Source organism: Opisthorchis viverrini (assembly GCF_000715545.1).
Source record: "Opisthorchis viverrini unplaced genomic scaffold opera_v5_102, whole genome shotgun sequence".
NCBI lineage: Eukaryota > Metazoa > Platyhelminthes > Trematoda > Opisthorchiida > Opisthorchiidae > Opisthorchis > Opisthorchis viverrini.
In genome coordinates, this window is record NW_008751761.1 from 909,078 (window position 1) to 936,686 (window position 27,609).

At 43.3% G+C, this 27,609-nt stretch overlaps 1 protein-coding gene across 1 annotated transcript in view; it reads right to left on the bottom strand.

The window, feature by feature from the left end:
- T265_05535 (hypothetical protein) overlaps window positions 1–27,609 on the bottom strand; it is a gene marked incomplete at both ends in the record, with an annotated part of 143,346 nt that overhangs the window by 30,938 nt on the left and 84,799 nt on the right. The window contains 3 exons of the mRNA XM_009170569.1: window positions 4,710–4,970; window positions 26,035–26,149; window positions 26,841–26,941. Coding sequence (XP_009168833.1) covers window positions 4,710–4,970; window positions 26,035–26,149; window positions 26,841–26,941 — 477 coding nt within the window. The remainder of the gene's footprint in view (window positions 1–4,709; window positions 4,971–26,034; window positions 26,150–26,840; window positions 26,942–27,609) is intronic.

A 27,609-nucleotide genomic window follows, 5' to 3' on the forward strand; every position in this document is an offset into this window, starting at 1 on the left:
TACACTATATTATATATATAGGATACATATATGGGCTTTCCTCGACGGACATGAAGGCAAGGCTTTCTGATCTAAAGGATTTGTGAGCAACATTCCGCAAACGATTCCTTGGAACTTCCAACTGCCTGTGTTTCGAACAAATCTCGGTGATCAGTATAAAAGCCATGTGAGTTGGATTTAATTCTGATGCCTAAATCATCCAGCTTCAACGTAGACAGTCTGCTTGATGCTCACATCTCGAGTTAGTTTTGGTCGCTTAGCAGAGTTACATCACAAACAAACAGAGATACTGTCTTGGGTAACAACTTAATACACGTTATCTGAAAACTGAAATAACTAAGGTACTTGTACACGAGAGACTCAACTGAATCTTTCGTTTATGATATTCTACAACTGAATGCGCTGCACACAGACCGCCTCATGTTTCAGTTGGCACGATATTCGAGATATCGCAGTATATTTTCATAATCAAAAGGGCGAAACCGGTCGTGAGCTGTCGAAAAGTTTTCAGCAACCTTGTGAGTAGTTTTCCTTATGAAAATAAGGTACTTGTAGTTTGGATGCGAACGGAACAACTTTGCATTGGCAATCTTGTCAATTTCAAAACAATTTAATGCACGTGACATTAGTTCTCATTGTATGGAGCGAAAAAGCAAGGCTTTTATTGTGACACTAAAAGCCTAAATCTAATTATTATGGCATCCAGCGGGACTGAGTCAGTGCACACGGATAAAATTTCCACAGTACAACGATCTAAAATGCGAAGCGTTTCTAAATTACCAACCCCCCCCCCCGGGAAGTACGGAGGACTGTGCCAGTTTTTAATTGAATATCAAGTTGAGCAGCCTATTGGTGAAAAAATAAACTCTGTTCATCATTTAATTCCATGAATATAGCGCGAAGAGCGCTGCAATCTAACAAAATATTACACTTTTTGAACAAAAGTACAGAGAAGTTAGTTGGCGACGCCTGTGGCCTCGAATTCACGCCTAAAGTGAGTAAACGTTTTGAAGAATTTCTGTGCTTTTCGATTTTATACTATAAGAACAGCGAACAAAGTAAAAACCTTACAGATAGCTGCCAAACTCAGTAGTTCACCAGTCTTGTCGTACGTGACAAACGTCCCGAGAAATACTCAGTCACGAGACCAAATGTCATCGATTTTTGCCACACTCGTTGATGAAACCGTTTAAGAGACTATCGTTTCACCGAATACTCGGATTAAATCAATATTTTTGGCTGTTTTGTTAGGCGCCCTTGCTCATGTTGCCTAATTTGGAAGCAATCATTGATTTGGATGACAAACTACTGTGGAGAGGACTGTCGAAACAGAAAAAATAAATAATCATCCATCAAACTACCGTACCTATTTTCAGACGCCATGAGAATCGCCACAGTCCGAGCATGGTTTATGGGCGTGGTCTGCTTGCTTCACACCTACAAATGTTTGAATCTCAGAGAAGCAGGAAGTTGTTCTATTCGGTATCGCGGTACGCACCCGAGTTGATTGGTCGCATTTTTAAAGATTGACAGAATCCACCTGATTCTGTACATAAAATGGCTTAAAGTACCCACAGAATGGCTTTTTGAAGTCAAGAGTCGTGGTACGCGAACAACGTGAACAGTGAGTCGTGGTACGTGGGGCCGATGTGATCACTTGGGAAGCAGTCCTTATGGGGTCAAATCAATGCATTTTCCTAGTTCCATAGAGACAATAGTTTTTCTCGGAAATCCAGTTGGATCAACCCCGAAGAACGTTTTTTTCAATAGGTTAGAGATAAGTCATTGTGGCACTCCTCACAACTTAATCACCCAACTAGAATTCTAAAATTCGCCCCCAATTTCCTGTTTGTTTGGTGAAACAAGAGACTGAGTATTCAAGAACATCGAGCAACATTTGTGAGGAACAACTGTGAAATACAAAGTGGACTGCTGGGAATTTTGTGTTGACTGCTCTGTGCGACTGATCTCAAAATCCGGAGTCTGTGGATGCAATGGCTTCTTCTGAAGACCTGATCCGGAAACTGATTACGCAGACCCGTGTGAACGTCTCATGACGGTAATTATCAGAAAGCTGGCAATTATATTGGTGCAACGGTGGATACTACTGATGAGACATGTGAGTAGTATGTTTTCTGGTAAATCCGCTTTGTGTCTCTTCAAAAGTGAGATCTATTACGGAATTTGTGAAGTCGATTTGCAGCATTTGCTTGCATTTGAGTAGCAGTCGATGAATATCCGGGAAAGTTCAGGAGGACGCGTTCAGTTTTGTAAACAAGATGCAAATGAGAACTTTGCTTCCATGTCCAACAGGCTGTAACTGTTCAGTTGGTGTTTTCTAATAAACAACTCCGCAGCGAGGGCCTTTGTGTCTTCAATTGTGCTTTCTTCTGTGACGCTCTTCTGCTATTTTCCTCAACTAATAGCATTTTTATCGTTGGTTAATCTAAAGGTTAAATCAGTGAGAACCGATACATTGTGACAAAACCTTATGAGTAATTTCAGGACGGTCACATTCCTAGGATCAACCAACCACTGAATGCCCGAAATCTACCGAGTCTCTCAGCTCCGTTAGATGTTGACCAGACAGAAAACGCCCCCTCAACATACAGTGCGTCACAGCCTCGTATCAAACCCAGACAGCGAGAGTCAGCGTTGATCAAGGTCAGACANCAGAAAAATTATGTTGTTTCAATTAACAGAAATCATGATGCATTCATTCCCAGGCACTTGCTGTGCAGCACAATCAGTCTTTATAAAGCCACCCTGTATAAGGATAATCGGTTCACACGGACTGCTTTCCGATCAACTAGGCTGTTTCATTGAATGAACGGGAAATCCGAACACCGCCAAGCTGGCAAACGGATATTCTTTTCTAACGGAATACGATGCGCCCAAATGCATGTTCTCCTCGTTTTCCGCTAACTCTGGCTAATTCATCACTAGCATTTTGTCCACTGCTGGATGCATAACCCGAATGTCGCATGGCGATAGTGTGGACGTTGTCAACTGAAATTTCGTCTTGTCACTGAAACTATTTTGAAAAGCCTAGAAGTACTCTACAGCTGTTTGGTCCCTATAGGGAATCATCAGTGGTCCGCACTTCATAAAAGTACAGGAAATGTCGAAACCAGCTGGTAATTTGATAATAGCCGCTCGGTCTCACCAAGACAGTGAATCAGCCAAATTCACCGTGTGTGCTCAGTCTCGGCAGAGCACTGTGACGGAAAATTAATCAATCCAACATCTTAAGCGTCCTTCATTAGCAGAACTGTTTTACTCAACTCTGCGCTGGTGATATTACGAAATAAGTTTAGCGCCGCACAGCATGAACTTGCAAGGCATATTTCTTGGACCCACTATGCCCCACGGCAACGGCCGGAAGCTTTTAGAGCGATCAGTGGCCGTTTCTAGGGTCCCGTAGACAAGAAATTTGAGTAGTGAGACTTCATTTATCAGATCGGGTCACCTTTGTAAAGGCCCAAGAGCGCTACACGTGACGCAGCACAGTGTATAGCATCGTTGGAACCAACAGCGTCGCAGCGGAATTTCTCACCACAATGAAGCAATTGCTCAAGTAGACCAGGCAAATTTTTGTCGTAACAACCTTTTCAAAGCAAGCCCCAGTTTTGGAGAACATTTTTAAAATCACTGGTGCATGCTCATCACCAGAATGGAATAATCGCGCATAGCATGTAGGAAACAGGAGGCTGAGTATTCAAGAAGAAATCGGTTATATCGAGTAACGTTTGTGAGGAACAACTGTAAAATACAAAATAGACTGCTGGGAATTTTGTGTTGACTACTTTGTGCGACTCACCTCAAAACCCGGAGTCTGTGGATGCAATGGCTTCTTCTGAAGACCTGATCCGGAAACTGATTACGCAGACCCATGTGAACGTTTCATGACGGTAATTATCAGGAAGCTGGCAATTATATTGGTGCAACGGTGGACACTACTGATGAGACTTGTGAGTAGTACGTTTTCTGGTAAATCCGCTTTGTGTCTCTTCAAAAGTGAGATCTATTACGGAATTTGTGAAGTCGATTTGCAGCATTTGCTTGCATTTGAGTAGCAGTCGATAAATATCCAGAAAGTTCAGGAAGAATCGTTCAAGGAGAAGATGGATATTCAGTTTTGTAAACAAGTTGTATATGAGAGTTTTGCTCCCTTGTCCAATAGTCGGTAACTGCCCAGTTGGTGTTTCTCTAATAAACAACTCTGTAGCAAAGGCCTTATTCGTTTCGCCGGTACTATCTGCTTGACGTTCATTTTTTCTCTGCATAAAACTAGCGCCATCAACTTTGAACGATGCGATAATGAGTCAGTGAGGGCACGGCAAAAACACTCTATTCTGGTTAGGTGCACAGTCGTGATGACAGTTGGATACATTCACGAATGACACCAGCATGTTGGTGTAAAACAATGATGTCAACATTTTCTCATGTTGAACTATGCCATGCTTTAAGATGGCATTCCTTCAGTTCAACATCTCGGCTCCCTTGTGTAGTCACAATTGGAACCATGCACATTACTTGTAAGCCTGCAGGCAGTTCTTGGGCAAGTGTCGACTTCGAGCGGAAGCAAAACAATTTATTTTAACCTCGTTTGGCCAATCTTTAAGAATTTTGAAACAGTAAACATTGATTTTTTTACTGCCAAAAAGTGGCCATATAAATCGGTCTCATTTACCTGCCGGTTAACCTACCTGCTTGTGGGCGCACAGCCACTACATCTTCAGAATGGCTGCCAAGCTGTTTTCGACAGCTAGCTCCCGACGGATCTGCGCTAATGTCCTTTCCTTGCAAACATGCCTGCCGTTTCAGTTCACATTCGCTTCGATACAGTAGTCCATCCGTACCACATACCTCAGCATCCAGTAGCGACGAAGTTGTTGGACACGCATCTCGACAAACACACTGACCGTTCCGACACTGGTATCCCAGTGGGCAACCGCTGGGGCAAGTTTCTACAGTAGATTGGAAAGAAGCGCTGTTTGATGGAGGATAGCGAAAAATGGCATCAAATTTTGTTTGGAAGAACTATATTCCCGCAGGAAATTGGGACAACTAGCCAACCAATTGCATAACCAAAAAATGTGAGGAGTTAAAGAACAATAATGCGCGAGGCACAGTTCAATGGAGCATTTCAGTACTACGGAGCGTTGGGCACCTGTCGTATTCATATGATCCAACTGTGACTCGGTCGTATCTCATTTGCTTTTATACCGGTCGCCACTACATGCGGTCGGCCTGCATTCGACAATGCTATCAGCTATTTATGCCAGACTCTACCGGAACAGGTAAGTAAGTCGGAGGATATAACGGGAAGATTTTTCATGCTGTTAGTAGTGTAAGGAAATTTTGAAATGTTTAATAAAGTTTTTATCATTTAACTGAAAACCCGAGAAGCACTCCAAAGCTGTTTCAACGTTACTGAGACTCATTTGCGGTGTGCATCTGAAAAGTCATCACTCGAGGAGGCAGTCAATAGGCGATCACGTGATGTGGTTTCCGTCACCAAGTCCTGTCAATGTGAGAGCTAATCATACTACTGATCAGCCGCTCATGTTCAAACGTCCAAGTGTTCAGCCTACCAGCTGCAAGTTTGTGGGTTCGAGACTCCCCGGGAGTTTCACTGTACACTGCTTAATAGCTTTTCAGAATAGATGGACTTCACCTGCAGGAAAAAATCTCCATTAAAATATTACCATGTTATATCTGTTTGACGACCTTCCCCAGTCCACTAGCAATCTGCCATTGTTTCTTCTTCATTACACTCCGCACAGGAAATATCTGATTTGTTTACAATGGGCGACTTTATACGAGGGAAGAAGAACGCCAGAATACGATGAGCACACTGACAAGACACAACTGAGGCAGCAGTTGTCCATTCACCATCAAATCTAGTTGAATAAATACCATCTGAGAAAGGTGAATAGGCAAACTGCTGGCAACGGTAGCGTTGTCACGGTTGCCATGGCTTGGGATATTAATCAGAACTAATCAGTCATTACTTGGCAGCAGCAGAAACAGCGGCAGTTGGCGTTTGGAAGGTAAACAATTTGAAATTACGGTTGCTCAGTTCAAACCCCTGCCTAACACACCTTAGCAAATCAATACATTAAGTGATATTGTCGTTGTTTACCTTCCATATTACTATAAAGAACAATCCTCTTGTAGGGAATGGTAAAGAAAGGGAATGGCGGAGACTTGGTGCCATCAGCTTTATGGTCCTGTGGGGCAAGACAAAAAAAACCTGATGCCTACACATCGGATTAGCAACGAGATTGGCGTACCTGAGTACCGAATAAAGGTAAGACGCCGTCAGTGAGAAGTGCTCAACATTCTTTGCAAAACCTACCAGGCTTAAGCCGACAAACTAACGAAAGCTGAAGTTTGGCCAGTGAAGGAAAAAGTGTGTTGTATTACGCAGGGTTCCCAACCACGTGAAAAGAAGCTCACGCGGACCTCACAAAGAAGTTGCAAAGATCCCACAACCATCATTCCGATGATAGTTACCGTTTAGAATTGCCAAGATGTTACATTACCTACCGACAATCTTTTGTCAGTCGGATTTGGGATTGGAAAACATTATTATCTTCGGTAGTCTGTCGTTGAACATGCACGGTAGACTTCCTACAAACTCAAATTGATGAGTTTTACATTCTGCTATAGATATACTGATTCATTACCAAATACTCACCTAAAAATAATCTATAGTGATCAATCAGTTGTAACAGCCTTTTCGTGCCTAGCTGCCATGCCACCCGATGGAAGCACGAAGGCTAGGATACTGTCAGGTCACCCAAGCCTAGACAGGGGAAGTCGAGGGGTAGAGGTGGGGTTCGAACCGAACCACGGATGACCATCTCGCCCACAGCACTTACTTACATATCAATTTACTTGGAAGACATCTTTCTAGCCAATGCCTTTTGAGTTTCTTTACAGTCCTTGGATGGAAGCATAGACTAAGAGTTCTCGAATATTTCTTTGTACACACCGTCATTCGGCCTTCTTGAAATGTGTTGTTTACACCACAAATGAGGCAAGTAAGCAGATGTTGTTCTCAACTCAAAATGTGCGCTTGCATCGATTTTATCTGTGATGGTAGGCTAACGGTTTATACGACTGTCCAGATGGGCCAAGAGGCCAACCCTTCCCTGGAGTTTCAGAGAAATGCAGAGAATTAGAATCCAGAAGCAGTACTTGTCACGTTGAAAGCTCAAAACGGTCATTTTGGAAATGCAAAATGGTCCACACCGGCAGTAAAAAGGTGTACTCTATGATTGTCCGTTCAGAACCTCACCCACTCATACAGTCCATCTTCATATCCGGATCAACTTCGACCCTTGGACACTCATTTTGGAAATGCAAAATGGTCCACACAGGCAGTAAAAAGGTGTACTCTATTATTGACCGTTCAGAACCTCACCCATTCATACAGTCCATCCTCATATCCGGATCAACTTCGACCCTTGGATCAAACTATTTTTGAATTTTGGAGGAACTGCCTCAAACTATCTGGAGTCTGTCTGTCACAAGTGGAAAATTCACATGATATATCGCAGCCTCTGTCCTTAACGGCCATCATTCTCTAACTATTCATTTTGAGATTCTGGCCAACATAATTCAAAATTTTCTTGAATTGCAGTAAATTCGATGACGTCATCATACTTTTAGTTCAACTCAATGTCACTCAGTTAATTGTGGAGTCCGAATATCACATTCTGATTCGCTGAATCTCGATCCTTTGTTCCCCTAAATTTTTTTGTCTATCCTCTCTGTATATCGAGAGTTTAAATTTAGCTGTCGGTTTATCCGGGCGAAGATAAACCCAATGGGAGGAGTTGATGCATGAAAGAGATCATCCGTTGGTAGTACACTTTAGTCGCTACACAACGAATGACAGTTGTCCCAATTAACGTAATCGGTGCTTCCATCGAGCTAGTGAAAATGCACGGAGTGAGAAGCACTCCGATATCCCTCGAATATCAGCCAGGCAAGAATTCACAGTTCGATAGAGGAGTTGAACGCAATCAAGTTAATTGCCTTGGCGAGTTCTAACTGCGTTTAGGAACTAAACAGCCTAGAATGCCATTATGCCGAAGCAATTTTAAACATTTGTCACATTTGGTGACGAAAGGGTGGGGTGAGTTTCTGGGGTATGAATCGTAATGAGTCCTTTGGCCTGATTACTGACCATTTCTGCCGAATCGCAACCGTACCATACCGAGAAACATAGCACCTTCAGTAAAGTTAAAAAGGAACGGAATAATTAGGACACAACTCTGAAGAATTGAAAAAAATCAATAACAAGACAACTGTAATAATAAAAGTCACACAGCTGAGCATCGCATGAAACATCAGAAGCGAGAGATACAGATGGGTTCCAGGTGACTCTCTCAAAAAACCAAATTAGTTTGCGAATGAGTGTATATTCGCTAGGATCGTGCAATTTGGTTTCACGTAGATCATAAGGTTGACGGAAACTGGGGGACTGCGCCTACATGATGAGCCCCAAGAAGGGTGAAACCGATCATGGGCTGTCGACGAATTTTCAGCAACCATATGAATAGGGCATTACGAATAGTCTTTCTTATGTTCTGTCTGGTTCAGAACCATTTTGTGGGAACACAAACAATTGATGAGTAACCACGACAGCTGCATCAAACAGCCGAAGGCTGTTCAGCATCATCGCTGTCGCCCTCACTGTGTAGCTCTCAATCCCTGACACACTGGGCAAACAAAGCCATTCGGAATCAACTGACTGCTCGCGCCACCGAATACAACACCCTCACTCCCTTATTCTCCTTATCCTCAACAAACAAAGCTCCGGCAGCTGGAATCACCGCATTTCAATTCACGGTTCGTGACTCAAAAACGAACTGAACTCCAAATAATTTCCCAAACCTGATCAACAAAGAATGAAGCTAGGGATTCCTCAGGAAATTCGTTTTCCTCTAATCGACATAGTTTTTGTTGGATTTTTCACTGGATCGCTCATCACGGTTTTAAATTGGATGCATTGGCATTGATCGTCTTCATCATGGGAGTATCGGCAGATTTGGGTATGCATATTAGGACGTTCCAAAGTAGCTGGTGGAGAAGCTTTTTTCGTTGGAGGTTATCCAAGCAGTGAACACTGCATGCCAATCTTACGATTGAGAATCTAAAATCCTTCGAAATGTTTTGGAGAATGGTGCCGCGGTATCCACTGTCGTATCAACAAACGTGCCTTCTTCCCTACCCAACCCGTCGTTTTATTTCGCGTAGTTGTTTCCTAATTAACTTTGACTGAATATGCATGTTTGTGAAGAAACTCTTTGTATCAGACTCAATGTGGGACGTATGGAATGGCTCGGTTTGTTCAGGCGGATTTGTGCAGTCTCCGTCACACTATGCAAAAAATAGTCAGAGACCACGGAGAACAAACCTGGAAAATGTCAACACTTAGTCTCCACGATGCCGCCTGTACCTGGTGTTCCAACAAGAGAATATACTGCGATTTCTCGAACACAGCATCAACTGAAACATGAAGCATATCTTTTATACCAAATGCTCGAGGCTTCCTGGCTTCTTAGGTTCCGATACCCTGCTCATAGACAAAGCAAGCATAGTTCTTCGTATGTCCGTTGACCAAACAATTTTTGGGCAGTTTCTGCCTCACTAATTTACCAGAAACAAATTGAAACACGCCTTGCAAGTACCAGACTGTGAGTCACGTGACCTTCAACCGTTTAAAACCGCCCGTCATGCTTCATTGTACCCAGAATTCGGGCCCTCTCCAAGCAGCTTGTTTTTATGGAAAAACTGCATACCGTAAACATTAGAGTCCAAAATTGCTCGGGAAACTCTCATTATAAATGTACTACACTCATATCAGAGGTCATTTCTGAATTGAAGAAGCAATCCTGCTCGGTTGCAGCAGAGTTTCAGCGCTTTGTAATCATTGGGTTAGAACTGTAAATAAATACACTCAATAGGGGGCATTTCTGAAGCCTGGCCAAACTACTAAATAAGAAGAGTCTTCTCTAGGAATCTGCAAAATGAATCCAACTCGAAACTTTCAACATGTCCTCATTCACTTTACAAATCTGAAGTGAATTAATCGAAGCTTTCAACGATAACAACAATAAGGAGGGAATAGGCCGTCTCACAGGAAGCAAAACATTTTGGAATTGTTCTACACTGCTCCAGAGTATTACTTAGGCCATCCTATATTTGGCTATATTCTTTGATGCCGCGTTCAGATGAGGCATTTTGATAAGAACAAGCTGATAAGTCCCGTTAATTCCACCTCTCCCTAAATGAAATTGCCACCTCAGAAAGCACAAGGACTGTGAGACAGCAGTCAACTTCCTACGACACAGCTATCACATTTGTGATCATCAAGACCCATCTTTCAAATTTTTCAAATTGTTGGAATGTGAACTGCGGTGGAGAGACCGTTGGCTAGGAATTACCTTTTAGTCTCTGTGAGGGCCGGCTGTAACAAGTCCGTGCCAGCTTTCTTAGTAGCTACAAACACCTTTGGCTTCGTCTGGAATCCAAGTGGATGTCATAAACCTGCAGCCGTTATCAGACTGAGTCAACGTCATGAGGCGGCAACTTGTTCCGGTTTTGGCGTAAGAGATATTCCTAGGTTACATGGAAGTCTCTTAGCAGAGAGCTTACGATATTCGCAGAATTATTCTCGTTTATAGATTTTGCCCTTGTGGAGTTTTTGGTACAGTACTAAAAGTAATCTTTGAAATAGACTCCTCTCTATTTGTAATGTAGCCAACACATATTAAAATCCCGGTAGCTTTTGGTGGGACGATTCACACAGAGAAATTACCAAGGATTTCTCTTATGCGTACAAAGCTGACAGAGCATACGCGATAATCGGAATTCCTCTCCCAGTTTGTCAGGGATTTATCCCACTTTTGGTTATCGGTCGTAAATGGGAAAGTACAATCGCACTGCAGTATCGGGGTGTGTAAAGTTCAAACAGGGGTTGGAGTTTTTAAATTACAGCTAATGGTTGTCAGTTTTTAATGTCTTGCCTCAGAACTGTAGGCCCTTGACAGCTGTCGGAATACCATAGAGAATGAAAGGTTCAGGAACTACGTGGTTCGTACCGTGGTACAACAATTTATGAACAAACACAGAAATCGCAAGAAAACCGGACCAGAAGTTTTGTTTGAATGTATCACCTAATTTATGGACGTCCAAATGGTTTAGATGATTATTTGATTAACGATAGGAGCGCCTTCGTTAGAAAAAGCCCTCACGAAAAAGTGCAGGACAGTTAAGACCTTCTAGCACCTGGTAAACATCCATTTGGTGGTCATTTTCGAATAGTTTCTGAAGCTACGAATATCCGGAAAAAACCCAATGAATCATTGCAAATTTCAAATAGCCAATCGATCTGGTGTCTGTTGCAACTACGCTACCATTGGTTGATCCTCAAGGTAAAATCTTATTGGCTCAGCTGTTCTGTTGCGCGCTGAAATATTATTCAAACCCCCCAGAGGACATTTCAAACTGACCGGAAGACACCATCTACTGACTAGCGTTGCTTTACCGTTACAACATTCGGTGTGAACAAAGAGATGAATGATGTCAAAGAACGAGATTACATTTAAAATGAACAATAGATAGCGGCTAGCAAATGTGAAACCGTTTCTCTTGCTGTATCTGAAAATAAGACTTATATTCTACCCTATAATATCGATCAGCTGTTTTATTGTTGAACTTTCTCGTCAATGGTTGCATGAGAAACTTTCAGTCTTTGCAAATTACTGATTTGCTTCGTTTGTGCTTGTGCAAGCGAAAGCTTTAGACAGTATCAGAATGCAAATATACTTTTTCTGATGGCAGTCTTCAACCGAATATGAAAGGCAAGAAATTCGTTTTGGGGTTCAGTGAAGTTACTACTATTATATAAGTAGTACGGCAAGGTCAAAAACAGTTCGGGGGTTATTCTGGAACTGGAGATTTAAAATAGTCCTAAAGACAAGGACTCTTGCATAGTGGCAGTTTTCTTGCTTCACACATTGTTTAGAAGCCAAGTGGCGTGCAGACCTGACGTTCCTACACAACAGGTGTTGAACTTGTTTGATTTCTGGCTACTTTCTCACAACTCACCAGGTTCTGAATAGCACTCAGACTGGCGAATCAACAAAGTATGCAAGTGTGTGTAGTTCGATTATTCGTTACTTATTTCTTTGTCTATAATCTCAAGGCTACAAATTTAAAGTTTCGTTCATATTCAAGGACGTTGCTGATTATACTGTGTGTGATTACGGAACTTTACAACCCAGATAAAAAAAACAGTTTCGTTGATCTGAGTGTAGCTCTTTACAGGCATCATGGCCGCATCATTATTTCAGGCTAGTTTCCAAAAAAAGTAACTGAGGAGGTTGGTGTCGTGCTGACTATCTTTGTAAGAAGAGATTCCGAAATTGTGAATTACACAAGTTGATCCCGGTCACACAAAGACGTGAAGACTGTGGGCCACACACAATCGACCCACACAGCGTCACATTGTTCCAGTCAATAGATACGCACCTTTTCGACCTATAAAGTTCCTTGGTCACGGACACCCACCAACAAGTTATGACCTAGTTTGAGTGATTTCATCTGCTCAGAAATTCCGGTAATAAAATGGCGGTAGGTCTTGGCCAGCACAATCTGCGGTTTGCCACACATTTTATGGCCTTTTCTAATACCGGAACATTTTAGAAAAGAGACTGCGGCTGGTTTTATTATCATGGTACTAATTTTGCGGACCGGTCAACGTTTGTTTCCAGGTGAGATGAACTGACAAATTAATGGAAGATGTGAGCGCATCGCTTTGTCAGTGGTCATTTGATTTGCCGTCAACTGCTAATGGATGGAGGGACGCGTGATAGGGAGATGTAAACCCGAGGCCTTGGGAAGCAAACCCATTTTCCGGAGATGATTATTTACCTCACTTGGACAGCGACGGTATTCGTGAAGACAAATATTTAACGTATTCAGCGGTTATGTGGTGCTCACGTAAGCCACAAAAAAAGTTACGTACATCGACCAATCAGCTGATGAACCGTATTGGTGATGACTAATTTTCAGGAATCAAGCAAACTCTTCCGAATTCTCCAGAACCGGGATTTCCTAACAATGGTCGGATTATCCATGCGGCTCACATATTACCGGTTAAAACAAGGCCCACTCCACAGGGGTTATTGATCTGGTGAAGTAGTAGCGCTTCGGGACTAGTGATTCACATGTGTACTTTATCACTTGTCAGGCGCGGAGCGAGCTTTCAGAGACGGACGGCAATGCCGAAAGGCTCAATTTTTGCGAGGTTTGGACTCTGTTGATCTCAAAGCGTTTTTTTTGAAACTACAATCTTTTCAGGGGAGGTGATCTATATTTTGGACCTTGTTTTTCTGTATTGCACTTTTAAAAGAACAATAAGGAAAGTCCTGCTATTCAATCATCCTTAGTAGAGAGGGTCTGCCTGAGGGACAACTTTAACTGTTCTCTGAGCTACATCCATAGTGTTATACAGATTTTGTGATTTATCAGGGTCTTGTGGCGTCGCAGCCTCTCTCTGATGAAATCAATTTCATCTACGTCCAACTGAGTCAGATAAGTCAGCAGCTTGCCAAGCGACATTCACGACCTTGTTTACAATTGTGAGTTAGTCTAACCACAATGTGTGACGTTGAATGTGAAAGCCAAAAAACCATCTTATCACAAGGTCCGTAGTTGTTTTCAATCAATTGGAAAACGTTTGGAACCGATTGAGAAGTCATCATTTCAGAAGAGCTTGGTAAACAATCGGTAGTTTTTATTTGGGCAACGTTTCGCTTTTGACACAAAGGCTTCATCAGGCCAAGTGAGCAGGTTACCAAATTGGCCAGGTTATAAGGCAGAGAGGGAACCAATCAGTAAGTCAGTCCTCTTCAGAATATCACACTAGATCAGTGTTAAGTGTCAATTACGGCTCTTGTCGGTTAGTGAAGCTGGAATCTTGCTTTGGTGGATTGGGGGAGTTTCAGATTAATTCCGATCTGGTTTGGTTCGTTAATCTTCCACTTCAGAGTGCTTCAGTTGATGACTCATCTCGGTTGCCACTGGTAAATTTGCCCTGGTTTTTGTGTGGTCTTGAGTGCTCCGACAATTTAGTTTGCGGGCTTGAGGTCAGGTGGAATCCAGATGATGACCACTCTTTCTTTTGATGATCGCACACCAACACGTGTCAGCTCAACTGATTCAGAACCGTTCTCCACACGCTTGCCAGTTCCACACCTTCTAATCTGTTAACACTGGGATGCATGGCTATTTCTACCGCCTCGGCGACCAGTCTATGTGACGTGGACCGTAGTCATCGCCTCAAAACCCCAACATTTTCTAAATCTATTTTGTGTCCCGTGTCGAGTGCGTGTTCCGCAATCGCCGAGTCTTTCAGTAACACTTGATATTCCTCTGCGTTTCTCGGCGGCCTGTTTATTTTTCTACTATGCTCTCCGACTCTGATGTATAGTTCCCTGGCCGTCTGTCCTATATAGACTTTGATGCAGTCATTACACTTGATTTTGTAGACACAGTCCCTGGTTCTGTTTGCCGGGAGGCGATCCTTCAATTGCACCAATGCAGAGCGCAGAGTGTTCCCCCTCTGGAAAGCTACTCTAATGTTGGCCATGTTTAGAATTCTTCGAATTACCTCCGATGTCCCTGGTTTATATGGAATAACAGCGGTTCCGATCCATTCCCTGTTAGGTTTCGCTACCGGTACCAACACCCTTCGCAATTGACGCCTAATCAAGCTGGCTGGATATCCACTACCCCGAAGTTTGTTCTTTACCTCAATTTAAGCCACTGTTCGATCAGCTTCTTCTGTGCACGGGGCCCTTACACGCCTAAACATTGATGAGGCAATACTGGCGAAAACCGACTTCGAATGGGCAAACGAGTAGTTCGAAACTGCTCCAGTGTCGGTGGGCTTCTCGTACACTGTGGTCTTTAGTTTTCCGCCAACCTTATGTGTCATGCAGTCTAAGGAGGCCAGTTTGCCCGAGGTTGACTCTATCTCCATACTAGATTTGATGTGTGGACTCAGTTCATTGAGATACTTGTAAAACTCACTAATCTTACCCCGTTTCATTACAACGAGAGTGTCATCTACATAACGCCAGAACATCTTGGGTGGGTATGGGAATCCTGGCCAATTTAGTGACCTGTTCACTTGGCCTGATGAAGCTTTTGTGTCAAAAGCGAAACGTTGCCCAAATAAAAACCACCGATTTTTTACCAAGCTCTTCTAAAACATCTTATCACAACTTTTCGCTCAACTCCTGCCCGCAAGGAGATCGAACAGTATTCCGTGGGGATCAGTAAATCTGTCAGTCATCGAAAAAGGCGAGTGAGTCAACGAGCAAGGAACATAAGACGCTTAGCTTCATTGTCTTCGAGCAGAGGATAGAATGAATGCACGGACTATTGACAGTGGAAGTAATTATTGCTCCGTTTTCTGGAATGATGAGTCAGCAGTCAGTCTCGGTTCCACAACTGATTTCTTCTCCCCCAACCTTTCTCTCAGAGCAAACCGCTCATGCTCACACACCGGGTAGTTTTCTAATGTTGACTAATGCATGACAGAAAAATGCTATCCCATGTGGGTTTATGTCAGTCAGTAATTCGTACTTTATCATCAAAGACCACAAGTCCAAAATCCTTTTGTAGCTAGCTAGAAGGTCGCCTTTGAGATGAGCTCTACAGTGCAGGCTCTTCAAAATTGAAGTTACTTTTTCGAAAGTTAAATAAAACGGTCCTCGACAAAGACCACTAAGTGTAGAGTACCCTCCCAGACGTAAAGCATTAGTCAAAGGTTTTTGAAAACTCTTCATCAATTTATTATCGATTTCGCTCTTCTTAGGACTCATCGCAGCCCCGAGTTTCTATCGTTCACATGTTTAACTTGAACCCAAATCGCTTGAGTTTGCATGCCACTTTGGTTTTGACGATAGAATCAACTGAATCCAAGAGTAGCTCTCGTTTTTGACGGAAATTTCAGGACTGTATCTACCTGATGTGCCCACAGAGTGGTAAAACTGATCTCGGATTTTCAAACAAGAGGAGTGCCCTGTGTCCAAAAAACTCGCTGAGATATCTCGAATATCGTACGAGATGAAATATGAAGCGACCTTGTGCAGCGCATTCAGTTGAAGAAGACAATCAAGACAACAGGTCCACCAGAAATAATCTGCGTCCATGTTAAAACCAAATTACTCTGCATCTGAGGGTATTTGGCGAAGAAAGAACGCTCCTCTCCTACAGCATCTTGCTTTTGAAAAACTGCTCAACATGTCAACCGAGGCAACGAATTTCCTCCCAGTATTTATTGTTGAGCTTAAAGACGGACATCAAGCATTCAGTTTGTCTTAAAAATGTGGCCTTTTAGTCGTTTTGATCCCCCTTGGTCATCTATCCAGACAGACACTTAAACACTGTTACTTGGACCAAGCCATGCAAGACAACCCCTTAAATAGATGGTCCACAACACTGCCGTGTATTACTCGAAAAAGAGGCAGGAATTACTGAGCTGTTCTCGTTAGATTGTTCGCTGCGCTAGGCAATTTTGCTGCAAACGTTTCCCCACCAACCGAGGTGACATCTTCAGTGCGTTGTTGGAGAGCGTGTTGGTGGGTAGCGATGGGTTGGCGGTTGTCATCCACGCCACCTAAGTTACCAACATTTTCCGGCACAGAATTACTGAGCTACATTACACAGCACGGAAAAACACGGTGGACATGCGAAGACAACCAAACTCAGACGATATCGAAGACTCATGATGATCAGTTTGGAAATGGTCTAATTTGGATGTACCTCAAGCCAAGAAGCAGTTTCCATTGTCCCGAAACAACACATTGGGTGAAATGAAAGTATAAAACGTCTGCAGTTAGCACTGCAATGGCATACGTATTTGGCACTTGCTAACCACCCTCTGGCCGACCTTGATTTTAGGTAGTCAGTCGAAAATAAAAACCTCTCCTGTCTAATTAACTTCACAACCTCTGCACTGTTGTTGCAGAATAACTCTAGTTTTATCAACCCACCCCAAAAAACGTCCTGAAAACTAGGCAACTCAATCATGAGCGGGGGTGATACTGCTTTGTAAAACGTTCCAAAACTAATTTTTAAGTTGCGAAAACCCAAAAGTCAAGGTGGACCAATAACGACACGTCACAGGAGCTGCGTAGATGAAAAAAAGATTCCTGTTGTAGCTGAGCTCGGGAACTTTTGGTTGGTTGAACTTACCGACCAGGTCGGTGGTTCAAACCCGATTTTCTCCATGCCTACTACTTCTCTCTAGGCTTGAGCAGCCTGGCAGTAGCTCAGCCCTCGAGGTTCATTCGAGTGGCATAGGAGCTCAGAACCAAAAGGGGTTACAGCCAAACGAGTAATATTCATTACTGGGAATTTCAGATAGGATAACAACCACCTGGCCTGAAATTTACAGGAGATAGGAAACCATGGGCACAAAAAGTGCATTTACAAGTTGCATTAAGCAGCGGCATTTTATTTCAGTGACCATAACATGTGTAGGTCGACTTTGTGGGGATGAGATGCCCTAATTAAAACTAAAGGAGCAAGCTTTCTTTTAAATTCTTATGGAAAACAGTTCATTTACAAATTTACTGTTGGAATGTCAGTTGCAACGAAAGACTCATGTACTAGGATTAGTAGCTTATGATGTGACTAAATGATCGCATAGGTTTTTTCAGGTTAGCAACTCTAAGGAGAAATATTGATTGATTGATTTCAGGCTTCTGAACCGTAGAACGGTTAGGGCAACCGAAGTCGGTTGGCTTACACCGGATCTGCGATGCGTAAATCAAATTATCACAGTAGCACCTTCAGTTGCCTGGAAACACCACAAACCAGAGATTCAGCTGGGTTCGAGGTGAGTCTCTCGCAAAATTTTTGCAAACGTGTGTTTCGCCATATTATCATAAAATTGGTCACGTGAACACAGAAAGGATATGTGTACTAGCCAGGCAACGGGAGTTAGATTCATTTCACACCAGAGGATATTTTAGCAAAATATCTAGTTTCATTTTTGTCTTCCCCAGGTTTTACTAATTACAGACAACTACTTAAAATAACACGGAAAATTACTCATAAGTAGTATGGAAAATTAACTGGGGTTACTATCGCCACCTAATCCATGTTTTATAGCTAAACTCCGGAACGTGAACACGACAACAATACTCAATTTGATGGGAGCTGTCAGTTAACTAGATCTTACGACCGATGTCGTCAGATTCTTTCAGGAATTGGGGACAGAATGGCGCATGCCATTGTTATCCTTCAGCTGTTCTATGCATAACGGATAATAGAAAATTCTACCGCGCCGACGTGAATGAAATGAAATGGGCGCACCGTCGGCATAAATGAAAGGAGTAAAACATACAGAGAGACGAGTAGAGTTTGTCAGCTAACCCCAGAGTGTCCTGAAGAGCAAATAATACAGGAATAAATTCGACACACAATGATTGAAACAACATTACACGAAGGATCATTTGACCATCCGTGTATGGTTCACAGCGGATGACTCCCAACCCAATTACGGGTTTCACAAGCTGTTAACAGCTGTCGTTCCCCAAATCCAAAGTGCGACAAAAGCATTCGTGTTCCGTTTGTGATTGATTTATCCCATTATCACCAACAAGGGCATCGCCTGGGACAAAGAGGAGTGGAACCTGGCTTTTTCCCCCACCACACAATCTCATGGAATAATTATGGCAGAAACGAAACATGGGGAGGTGCGTGTAGAATAGAGGGAGGGGCTATACTAAATCCAGCCAGCAGCGGTTGTATTACAGGTCAGTCGGATAGGACAGAAAACACGTACAGGCAATCAGTAAGATTAAGAAACTGACATGACAACAGAGTCGAATCCAGATGATCGAAAACAACTTATATGTCCTGCTGCTCACGTTTGCCTCATTTCACACCTGACCTGATTATATGACTTCCTGTAACAATTTTTATCACTTGATTAGAAGTTCGTCAGGTCCACTTGTGATTATATTACCGCAAATAAGAAACTGATGAAACTTTCGTAAGCGCTTTACCCGGTGGCTCTCTTCGGCGTACATACATAGTTGAGTTTAAAAAGTCATCTGAGGTTGATTCCTTTGCAGATATCAAAAGACACGATCCACTATCTCTCAGTTCCATACAGATTTAACATAGAAAACACGAATTTTGTGATACGCTGAAGTACAGAACTTGAGGGGAGATTACTCGAAGCTCAGTAATCCTCAAGGGATTCAACCAGCCGCTACGAGTGAGGGACCGAGAACTGGGTGGTACCACTGAGTACGTTTGGGCGATCTCTCCTCCGAATCACAACGCAGTGTGTTATACGCCGTCTAGTTTCTCCGAGATAAATCTCTGTTGGCATAATATCGTTGAAAATGGGGATAACACGAATTGCATGTAACGTACACTCTTCAACTCATTATTTGCAATAATCGGGTAACCTTTTATTACCTATGACCCAGATACCAAGGAATATAACCGAATGGTCTGCATAGCCGCATTGACTGAACCTGAGAAGACCGTTCAAGGTGTCTGCGATGGCATCTTGATTTTTTCCATTAGTCTTGAGGACCAAGATTTGGTTTCAATTGAGACTACTTTCAACTTGTCAGTTTAATATAACGGTGTTCACGGCAAGGTGAACAGATTACTTATTGTTGGCAAGTATAGTATTGAATGTGTTGCTTCTTTCCAATGAGTCTTTGAGGATGCAACTCTCCCCTTGGCCTAGTCATCTGCATTCGAAAACTGTTGGGCAACTCTACCTGAGGACCTTTAGATACCGAAGCGGACAAGCCCAACATCACTTTTTGGCTTTTCTCTAGGCCACAGTGTTAACTTGTCAGGATATTGCTGACCCAGAGATTCCTGAGTCTCATGATATTCCACAAGAAATCCATGAAAGCGTGCCGCAAATACGGAATGATAATTGCACATGGTCACTAACTGGTTAAGAGGTTGTTTCAATGGCGAGATTTCCAGACCAAAATCGTAGCACAATTCATGGCCTCAGCTCTTTTCAGATCCGGGAATGATTGACTGGATCCACGACGGGATTGTGGAAGATCGCCGAAAGCAGCTAGAAATCGCAAAGGAGGTTGAGATATTCAGGAAGTTGTCGGGCTTACAGCAGCCGGGTTTGCAAAAGCTGTCAGCCATTTGGGTTTCAACGTGTTTGAACGATGGCAAGCGACGTAAATGGTAACGACAGCTCCAAGAGGATTGTGGGCTCCAAACGCCGCTGCGAGCACCAACTACCCTCCAAAAGGTTAGGCTGGCAATTCTGAATGCCACTGCAATTTGTTGTACCGGTTAATTTAGAAATTAAATGAAACAAACAGAGCAGGGTTGCATAAAACCGCCGGATTCCTTCAAACCAAAGCGCCGGTTTAAAAAGCTAACAAACCACGGATGTTTTGACGAAGTTGAGATTTGGCTGTAGAGCCTCGTTCGAGGCTCTACGTGCCTCTCGGTATAACCCGTTCGGCAGAAAGTGGTGGAAAATAGTCGCACTCCCTAAAAGTTGCGCTTGTCTACCACGGGTGTCTGGCTTATTCAGCATAAAGCTTTGCAGAAGAAAACCCCGTGATGAGGGACCACTATATCATTTTTATTACAAATGTAAATACTTGTCACCTATAGACGTCTAAGTTTAGCCGAGACAAAAGTGAAACCATCGCTCAATGGAGTACTTTGCACTGCGGAACATATCCGAGAGTCGATAAACCAAAGTCGTTTTTTATCATTCGGGATGCTAACCGTAGACTAACTATGGAAAAATTTACAGTTGCAGAACAAACCTTTGCCCATCGATACTGACATCAAGGGATTTGGAAACCTGTCATTCCTTTTTGACATTCACTGCCAGTCACTCACTCAAGTAGACGATGATCTGACAATTGGTTGACAACCCATCCGCCTCCACAATGAATCGATGAGAGTCGCCGTTCATCCACCAGACTGCTAAATCCTTGAGTAGATTGATATGCCCAAGTTGGTCTATCATTACCGTGGTAACTTAGTTGTATATGAGGTTCAACGAGACTAGCCGGTGGCGACTACAAGGTTGGCAGTAGAACACGGTCTGATTGGTTTGACAAAACCTGCCATCGCGCCATCGAACGACCTCATCCAGATAGAATCCTTGCATACGATGCTAATTAGCAATGTTTTTACTCCGGTGAATTAGTGCCTTTGATGAATTTTCGCGTTATCTCAAGGGCCTAGTTTTGTTGTTTCGGAGTCTTGTTTTCTGTTGGGCCACTTAGACCAGCAGTGGTTTTTTGGTTTATTGGTTCACAAGTGAAAGTGGACAGAATGGAACGTCTGTTAGTTGCCACGAGAGAACACGGTTCAAAAGCATGGGCGTTGCTGCCACTGGCATAAAACAGAGGAATATGGAAAACTGTCGAGCTAATATCGTAAGGCCTTTCGAAAGAATGCCTTATCGCGGATCTGCTCGACTCTATAGTATGGCTGCCCATTCTAAAGTCTGTGTTTATCCAGGATGTCAAAATATCACCCATTTTCCATGCATTTCTCAGAGAAGTCACTAGCTCAGTCCTTGTTCCATCGATTGAGAAGGTGCTCTCAATGGTAGAAAAGTAAAATTAATGTGCGACAAGCCTGTCATCATTATCATGAAATTCGTGTTCAATACCGATGCTTCACTGCCGTAATGTCATGGTTGTACGAGGGCTGGGATACTGACAGGGCGCCCACACCTAGACAGGGAGACGATTAGGGTCCTCAAGTAAAGCCTTTGGCTCAAAATCCTAACCACAAAGAAGCGCTATTTGGCCGGCAATGTAAATGCATTACCATTTCCACGGAACAAGTCACCTTGTGTTCCACCCCATAACCTTGAGGGCTAGGAGACTGTGTTCTTTAGACCTCTAACAATTGACCAACCTGGTATGAGAGACTCTGTGAGTGTCAAGGGGACACTCCCCAGTATGGCTCAATGAGTCGATGAGGTTCGTAAACAGTCACACTATGGTAAGGTCCAACCTGTTCGTGACGGCACTTGAAAGCTAACTGTGCGAAATTCCAAAACTGGGCTCAGTTGCATGTCACTGTAGTCTTAGTGACAGAAGTGGCAGACCAAGAGGTGAGCTGAAACGCTGGTTGGTCTTTTGGCCTACACACCCGATGCCTCGCCTTTTTCGTTGTCAGTTGGTGAAATCAAACGTGATATTAAGTTTTAGTTTTAAAGTATGGTTTCTTCCTGTGCAAGATGATGATTTGGGTTCAAGTGCTGAAGAACTCACTACTACTCACACGTACCCACTGCTTAGCTTTCTATCATTCTAGTCGTCTGGACTGCTGGAAGCAGTGTTCAGTGAAATGCCGTTTGCAACTTTCGGCTCTAAGTGGAATTTTCCACAACAATGGATTTTAAAAAAGTTCGAGTCCATTCCATTTATGTCTGTTGAAGATGACACTCCGTGTAACAGGCTGCTTTTTAGGAGAGACCTCTAACCATTGACCAACCTGGTATGAGAGACTCTGTGAGTGTCAAGGGGACACTCCCCAGTATAGCTCAATGGATCGCTAAGGTGCTCAAACCGTCACACCACGGTAACGTTCACTCTTTTCGTGACCAAGCCGTTACCAGGGCTTCATTTCACTGGGATTTTTCGTCACCATCATCATCAATCTCAGTAAATTAGAAAATTCACGACTGCTTCAAAGCGAAGAATGATTTAGTCCGCCATGAGCAGTAACGCAACCCCTATAGAAACTCTTCTCCATTATTTCATACTTTAGAATTTTGAAGGTCGTCTGTCTTTGATCTACCCATTGGGTTGTCCAAACTTTACACAGCTCTACTCACCAAGTTCTCAAGAGAATATCCGAGATCCTATGGTTGGAAACTCCAAAAATCATCTGTGACAGCGAATTGAAAAGTAGCTATTGCATCAGCGAAAATTGAAATTACACATCGGTGAAGTTGGTGAAGTAGGTTTGATACTAAGAATACAGTCTATGGCATGACTTGTCCTTTTATCAAAAAATCGGAAAGCAGATCGAACGTCGTTCTACTCGAATGGCACACCACTCACGGCGCTCGATTCGGTTCTTACTCCTCTGGTAAAACCGTTTTGCACAGTCGCCCACAGCAGCTGATGTAGATGAGCTATTTTGTAGACAAGTTCCTCCGGCACATAGACTGTTTGGTCAACAATCTCGATGTTTGAGTTTGGTTTGTGAGCATGGCAAACCTGCTGCAGTCTTTAAATGAGCAGCCCAGGACAAAAAATGTCTTTCACAAGCAAAGCCGTCTGGAAATCTAACAATCAACAACAATCGAGTCGAATGCGTTTACCGAAAATTCAAATGAGCTCACCAAGAAAGTGGAAACAAACGGACCTCTTCCTCGTGTTGATGTCAGCTGGACACGTCAAAACGTCGCCAGGGGTGGGAGCATTGAAAATAGCTAGACAGTTGTTACCAGCGTTCAGCGCACTGCAAGACTGGTTAATGCACTTGGCAGAGACCCTTCAGTCATGATAACTAGGTCAGCAAGGGGATTTTGAATAAATTTGTTTCGGCTTTTAGGAATATGTTTGGACGCGACTGCCTATCTAGAATTTCGCTTCATGTGGAGGAGAGACTTGTTGTGATCAGGCCATCTTACTGTTGCGGGTCTCCACGTGATAGTCTACTTTGGTTTGTGCGATAAAGAATCGAGTGGGAAACTAAAACTATTGAAGGCCAGCACCAACAGATACCCGCTTCAACCACTCGTCAGTCCATCCTAATGAGACGTAGGCCAGTATTTGTACGACTCAAGGTGTTGTACACAGAAATCAACCACAGAGTAGCCTGAATTGGGGTAGAAGGTGGGTACCGATCGGGTTTCACTAACCGAAAATTACGAACAATTTTGACCTCAACATCAAGCCCTTAACAGCCATTACACATACTGCGCGATTGCCTGAAATTACTCGAGAGGTACGTAGCACGGCTGATATTATAGTGGCGTTCCAGAAGGATTAATGTGATTGAAGGAACGTCTCCGATTGAAAGAACTAAAGGCCATATGAATTAAAATGAAGGTAATAACTGCACCAGGTCCTAACACCAGGGGATTGCATGCCACAGTTGGCATGTATGATGAATGATGGAATTGACAAACGATCAGGGCGATTATCATACTCTGCTCAAACAGTCAGCGATGGCGCAAGTGCGCAGTAGGCTCAGAGCATGTGGAAGTTTCGAGGTGTGAACCGTAACTCACAAGACGGCTCTGATGGACGAAATGCGGGGAACTTCCAAACATCTCAGAATAGCGGGCGTATAGCTGGAGAGCGCTATGGGACATTATCAGTCAAGGGGAATGGTTCAGATCCATGGGGAAAAGAGTGAAGCCAAGTCAAGAGCCCATTTTAACCGAGATGACGTAACACTAACTCATCCACACAAACCAACGAAAAGTGGTAACCATCACTCAGCGTCATGAATTACATTTTAAATCGCGTCGTTGAACTGCCCTTCGGTTGGACAGGCACACGTGTACTTTTCATTCGATGCCAAAGAGAAGCACTGGACTAGAGTTTCTCCTGTATTGAAACTCATCAATAATGCGTCATCCTAGGCCGTGTGTGGATTTGAGCTTCGGAAATCTAACATGCACGAATAAGGTCCACCTCAGTGAACATAATGCACTACTGATAAGGTTGCTGAAAACTCTCCGACAGCCAATGACCGGTTTCGCTCTTCTTGGGGCTCATCAGGTAGGCGCATTCCCCGAGTTTTCGTCAAATAGCAAGAAATAGGCGAAGGACACTCATTTGCAAACCAATTTGGTCTTGACTGGGAGACTCACCCGGAACCCAGCTGATTCTCACCTTCAAACATTGTAAACGAGAGATTCAGCCGGGTTCCAGGTGAGTCGCCCGTCACAACTAAATTGATATACAAATGATTGTATTTCGCTAATCTCTACCTGAATTAGCAAGACTGGACAGGTAAACATGTTCCCACATGAGCTGTGCAATGGGTGTACTAGATGTCTCGGATGAAGGCCAATCAAATATCCTGACGGTCAAAAGTAATAAGAATTTTTCAGAGTTCAATCGAGATTTTGGTTCCTCAATTAAAATCCCTAACGCTGAAAAGCCTGGGAATAATCAGTAATGAGTATCCAATGAATCGCCGGGGCCACTCAAACCTGCGACCTTCCGGTTAACACGTGAAGACTAAACTGCTCGGTCACAAGTGGCTAGTGGGTAGCAAGATGAAATTGCATTTAGGCAAGATTGAACGCCCCTCACACTTCAGTCACGGAGTTCACCTAAGGTTGTCGCTTGTTGGCTGGCTGCTCAAATGATGAGTTCTCAGAGGACAGGTGCACTCCTTGTGTGAATACGAGGAGAATTGGAGATTTCAATCGAAATTTTCAACCTGGTTCTGCCGATCGGCTGAATCGTCTGTCAAGGACACCAGTCAGGTGGCGCCAGGGACACTTGAAAACTAGGTGTGACAGACAGTTTTCGGCTGCTTGTGTCCAGCTCTTCACATTCTCTTCACATTCATCTGGTCTGACCAGTTGCCCCCGTGCCCCCGCGCGATTATTCCATTATACTTCCATTATACACATTAAGTAGATTTTGAATGGGAAATGTGATTGGATATTTTTACTGCTTTCTCTAAGCAAAATCATCCTTGTGGCTATTCTCGCCAGAAACAGCTACATACTGGAAAGTTTAACCTCTGAAAAAGGAACTTGGATTGCCGGAAGCAATTACTAGTACTCCAGAATGTCTCCACTCTCTGCCTATCAGTTTAACTATGACAGCCCTCCAAAGTGAACTGCAAAGTACACCGATAAAATATCATTAATAAAAAAGATAGTCCAAAACGACGGACGTCGTCAGATTTGCAAAGTGGGAACTCTTGTTAGCAATACTTGTCTGCCATCAAAGATTAATCGACTTGATTACTCACTGCAAGGTCCCTCGTGTATCACGTAGATTTCTCGTTGTTCGGCACATGAGCGCACTTTCAAAACGCATTCATCCTCGTACGTATTTCCATCGCTGCCACAGACAGTTTTTCCCCCCTGAAAAAAACATGGTATGTGCGATGTTGGACATCGGATGGATCTTTGAGACCAACAGAAATCTAAGACAAATTCTAGAACAAGCTGACTAAACCCGTGCTCACCTTCCGGTCTGAGACACTCGTCTTCCTAGTGTCTACGTTGTACACGTCTTTTTTAAAAGTTATTTCAGTCCCTTTTAATTTCTTCCGAACCCCTTCTAAGTTGTACCACGACTAATGTTAACAAAAAATCAAAATGCGCTTCAGAAAATGTATTCGCTATAAAGGGATGGTTCAGTTGTAGCACGCTTCTGGTGCCTAGTTGCCGAACCGCCCCGAGAAAGTAGAAGAGCTGAGATACTGGTAGGTTGCCCAAGCCTAGATGGCAACAGTCGATATGCCGGGGAAAGGGTTCGAACCGCGGACCTTCTGATTAGTAGGTTTGCGCCTTGACCACTGAGCTATCTCATGGATCATCAGTTGTTAAACAAACTAAATGTTTACATTTAATGGCTTGCCAGCAGACTGTCGGTCTTTGGCAGTCCAGGGAGCGGTAAATGAAGCACCATTTACTTCCATTCAACAGGAGAAGCTTTGGCTAGGATCCGAAGTAAAGGGATAGGAAGAAGAATCTACAGTAAACTACGTGAGGGAATGTAAACGTTTATTGATTCTTTGGGATGTATCGATTTTCGGCGGAGAAGGCTCACCTGAACATAAGGACAGTCAGTCGGGCATATGCATTGTGGCTCGCCATCTGCATTTTTTTGGCAAATCGCGTAGTATTTACATTCTTTGTTGTTGCAAGCGTCTGGAAAAAAGAGACCAAGAGGTAAGAGTGGGAAAGTGGAATCGATAGTTAACTTTACAACTTTATGAATGTAATGTTAAGCGTTTCAGCGTTAAAAAATGCAATGAATTTCATTAAACGAAGACGTGAAGATCCAATGGTGTTGTGATTCAACCTTCCAGAAACTGAAGGAAAGGTCACGTGATCATTCACTCATTCACCCAATCAGTTTATTAGCCATAATCCATGCACCGGGGGTACTTTGATTCAAGTTGTCCCAGTTTTGGTGGCGTGGGAGACGGAAACAAGCATTGGGGGTGTTGGCACAATCGTAGCGTATATTGGTCAGTGGATTTGATGCAGAAACGCCATTGACTGTGTAGTTGAGTCAATTCTGTCGGTTTTATTAACCACTCATTACTTGAATTTGCATATGTGCAATTCATAGTTGTACGTGGGCTGGGATATTGCCAGGGCGCCCACACCTAGACAGAAGGACGATTAGTGTCCTCAACTAAAAAGCCTTTGGCTCAAAGGCCTAACCGCAAGGCAGCGGTGTTTGGCGGGAAATGCAAATGCATTACCATTTCTACGGAACAAGTCGCCACATGTTCCAACCCCCAACCTGGAGGGCCAGGAGACTGTGTTAGTCAGACCTCTAACCATTGACCAACCTGGTGTGAGAGACT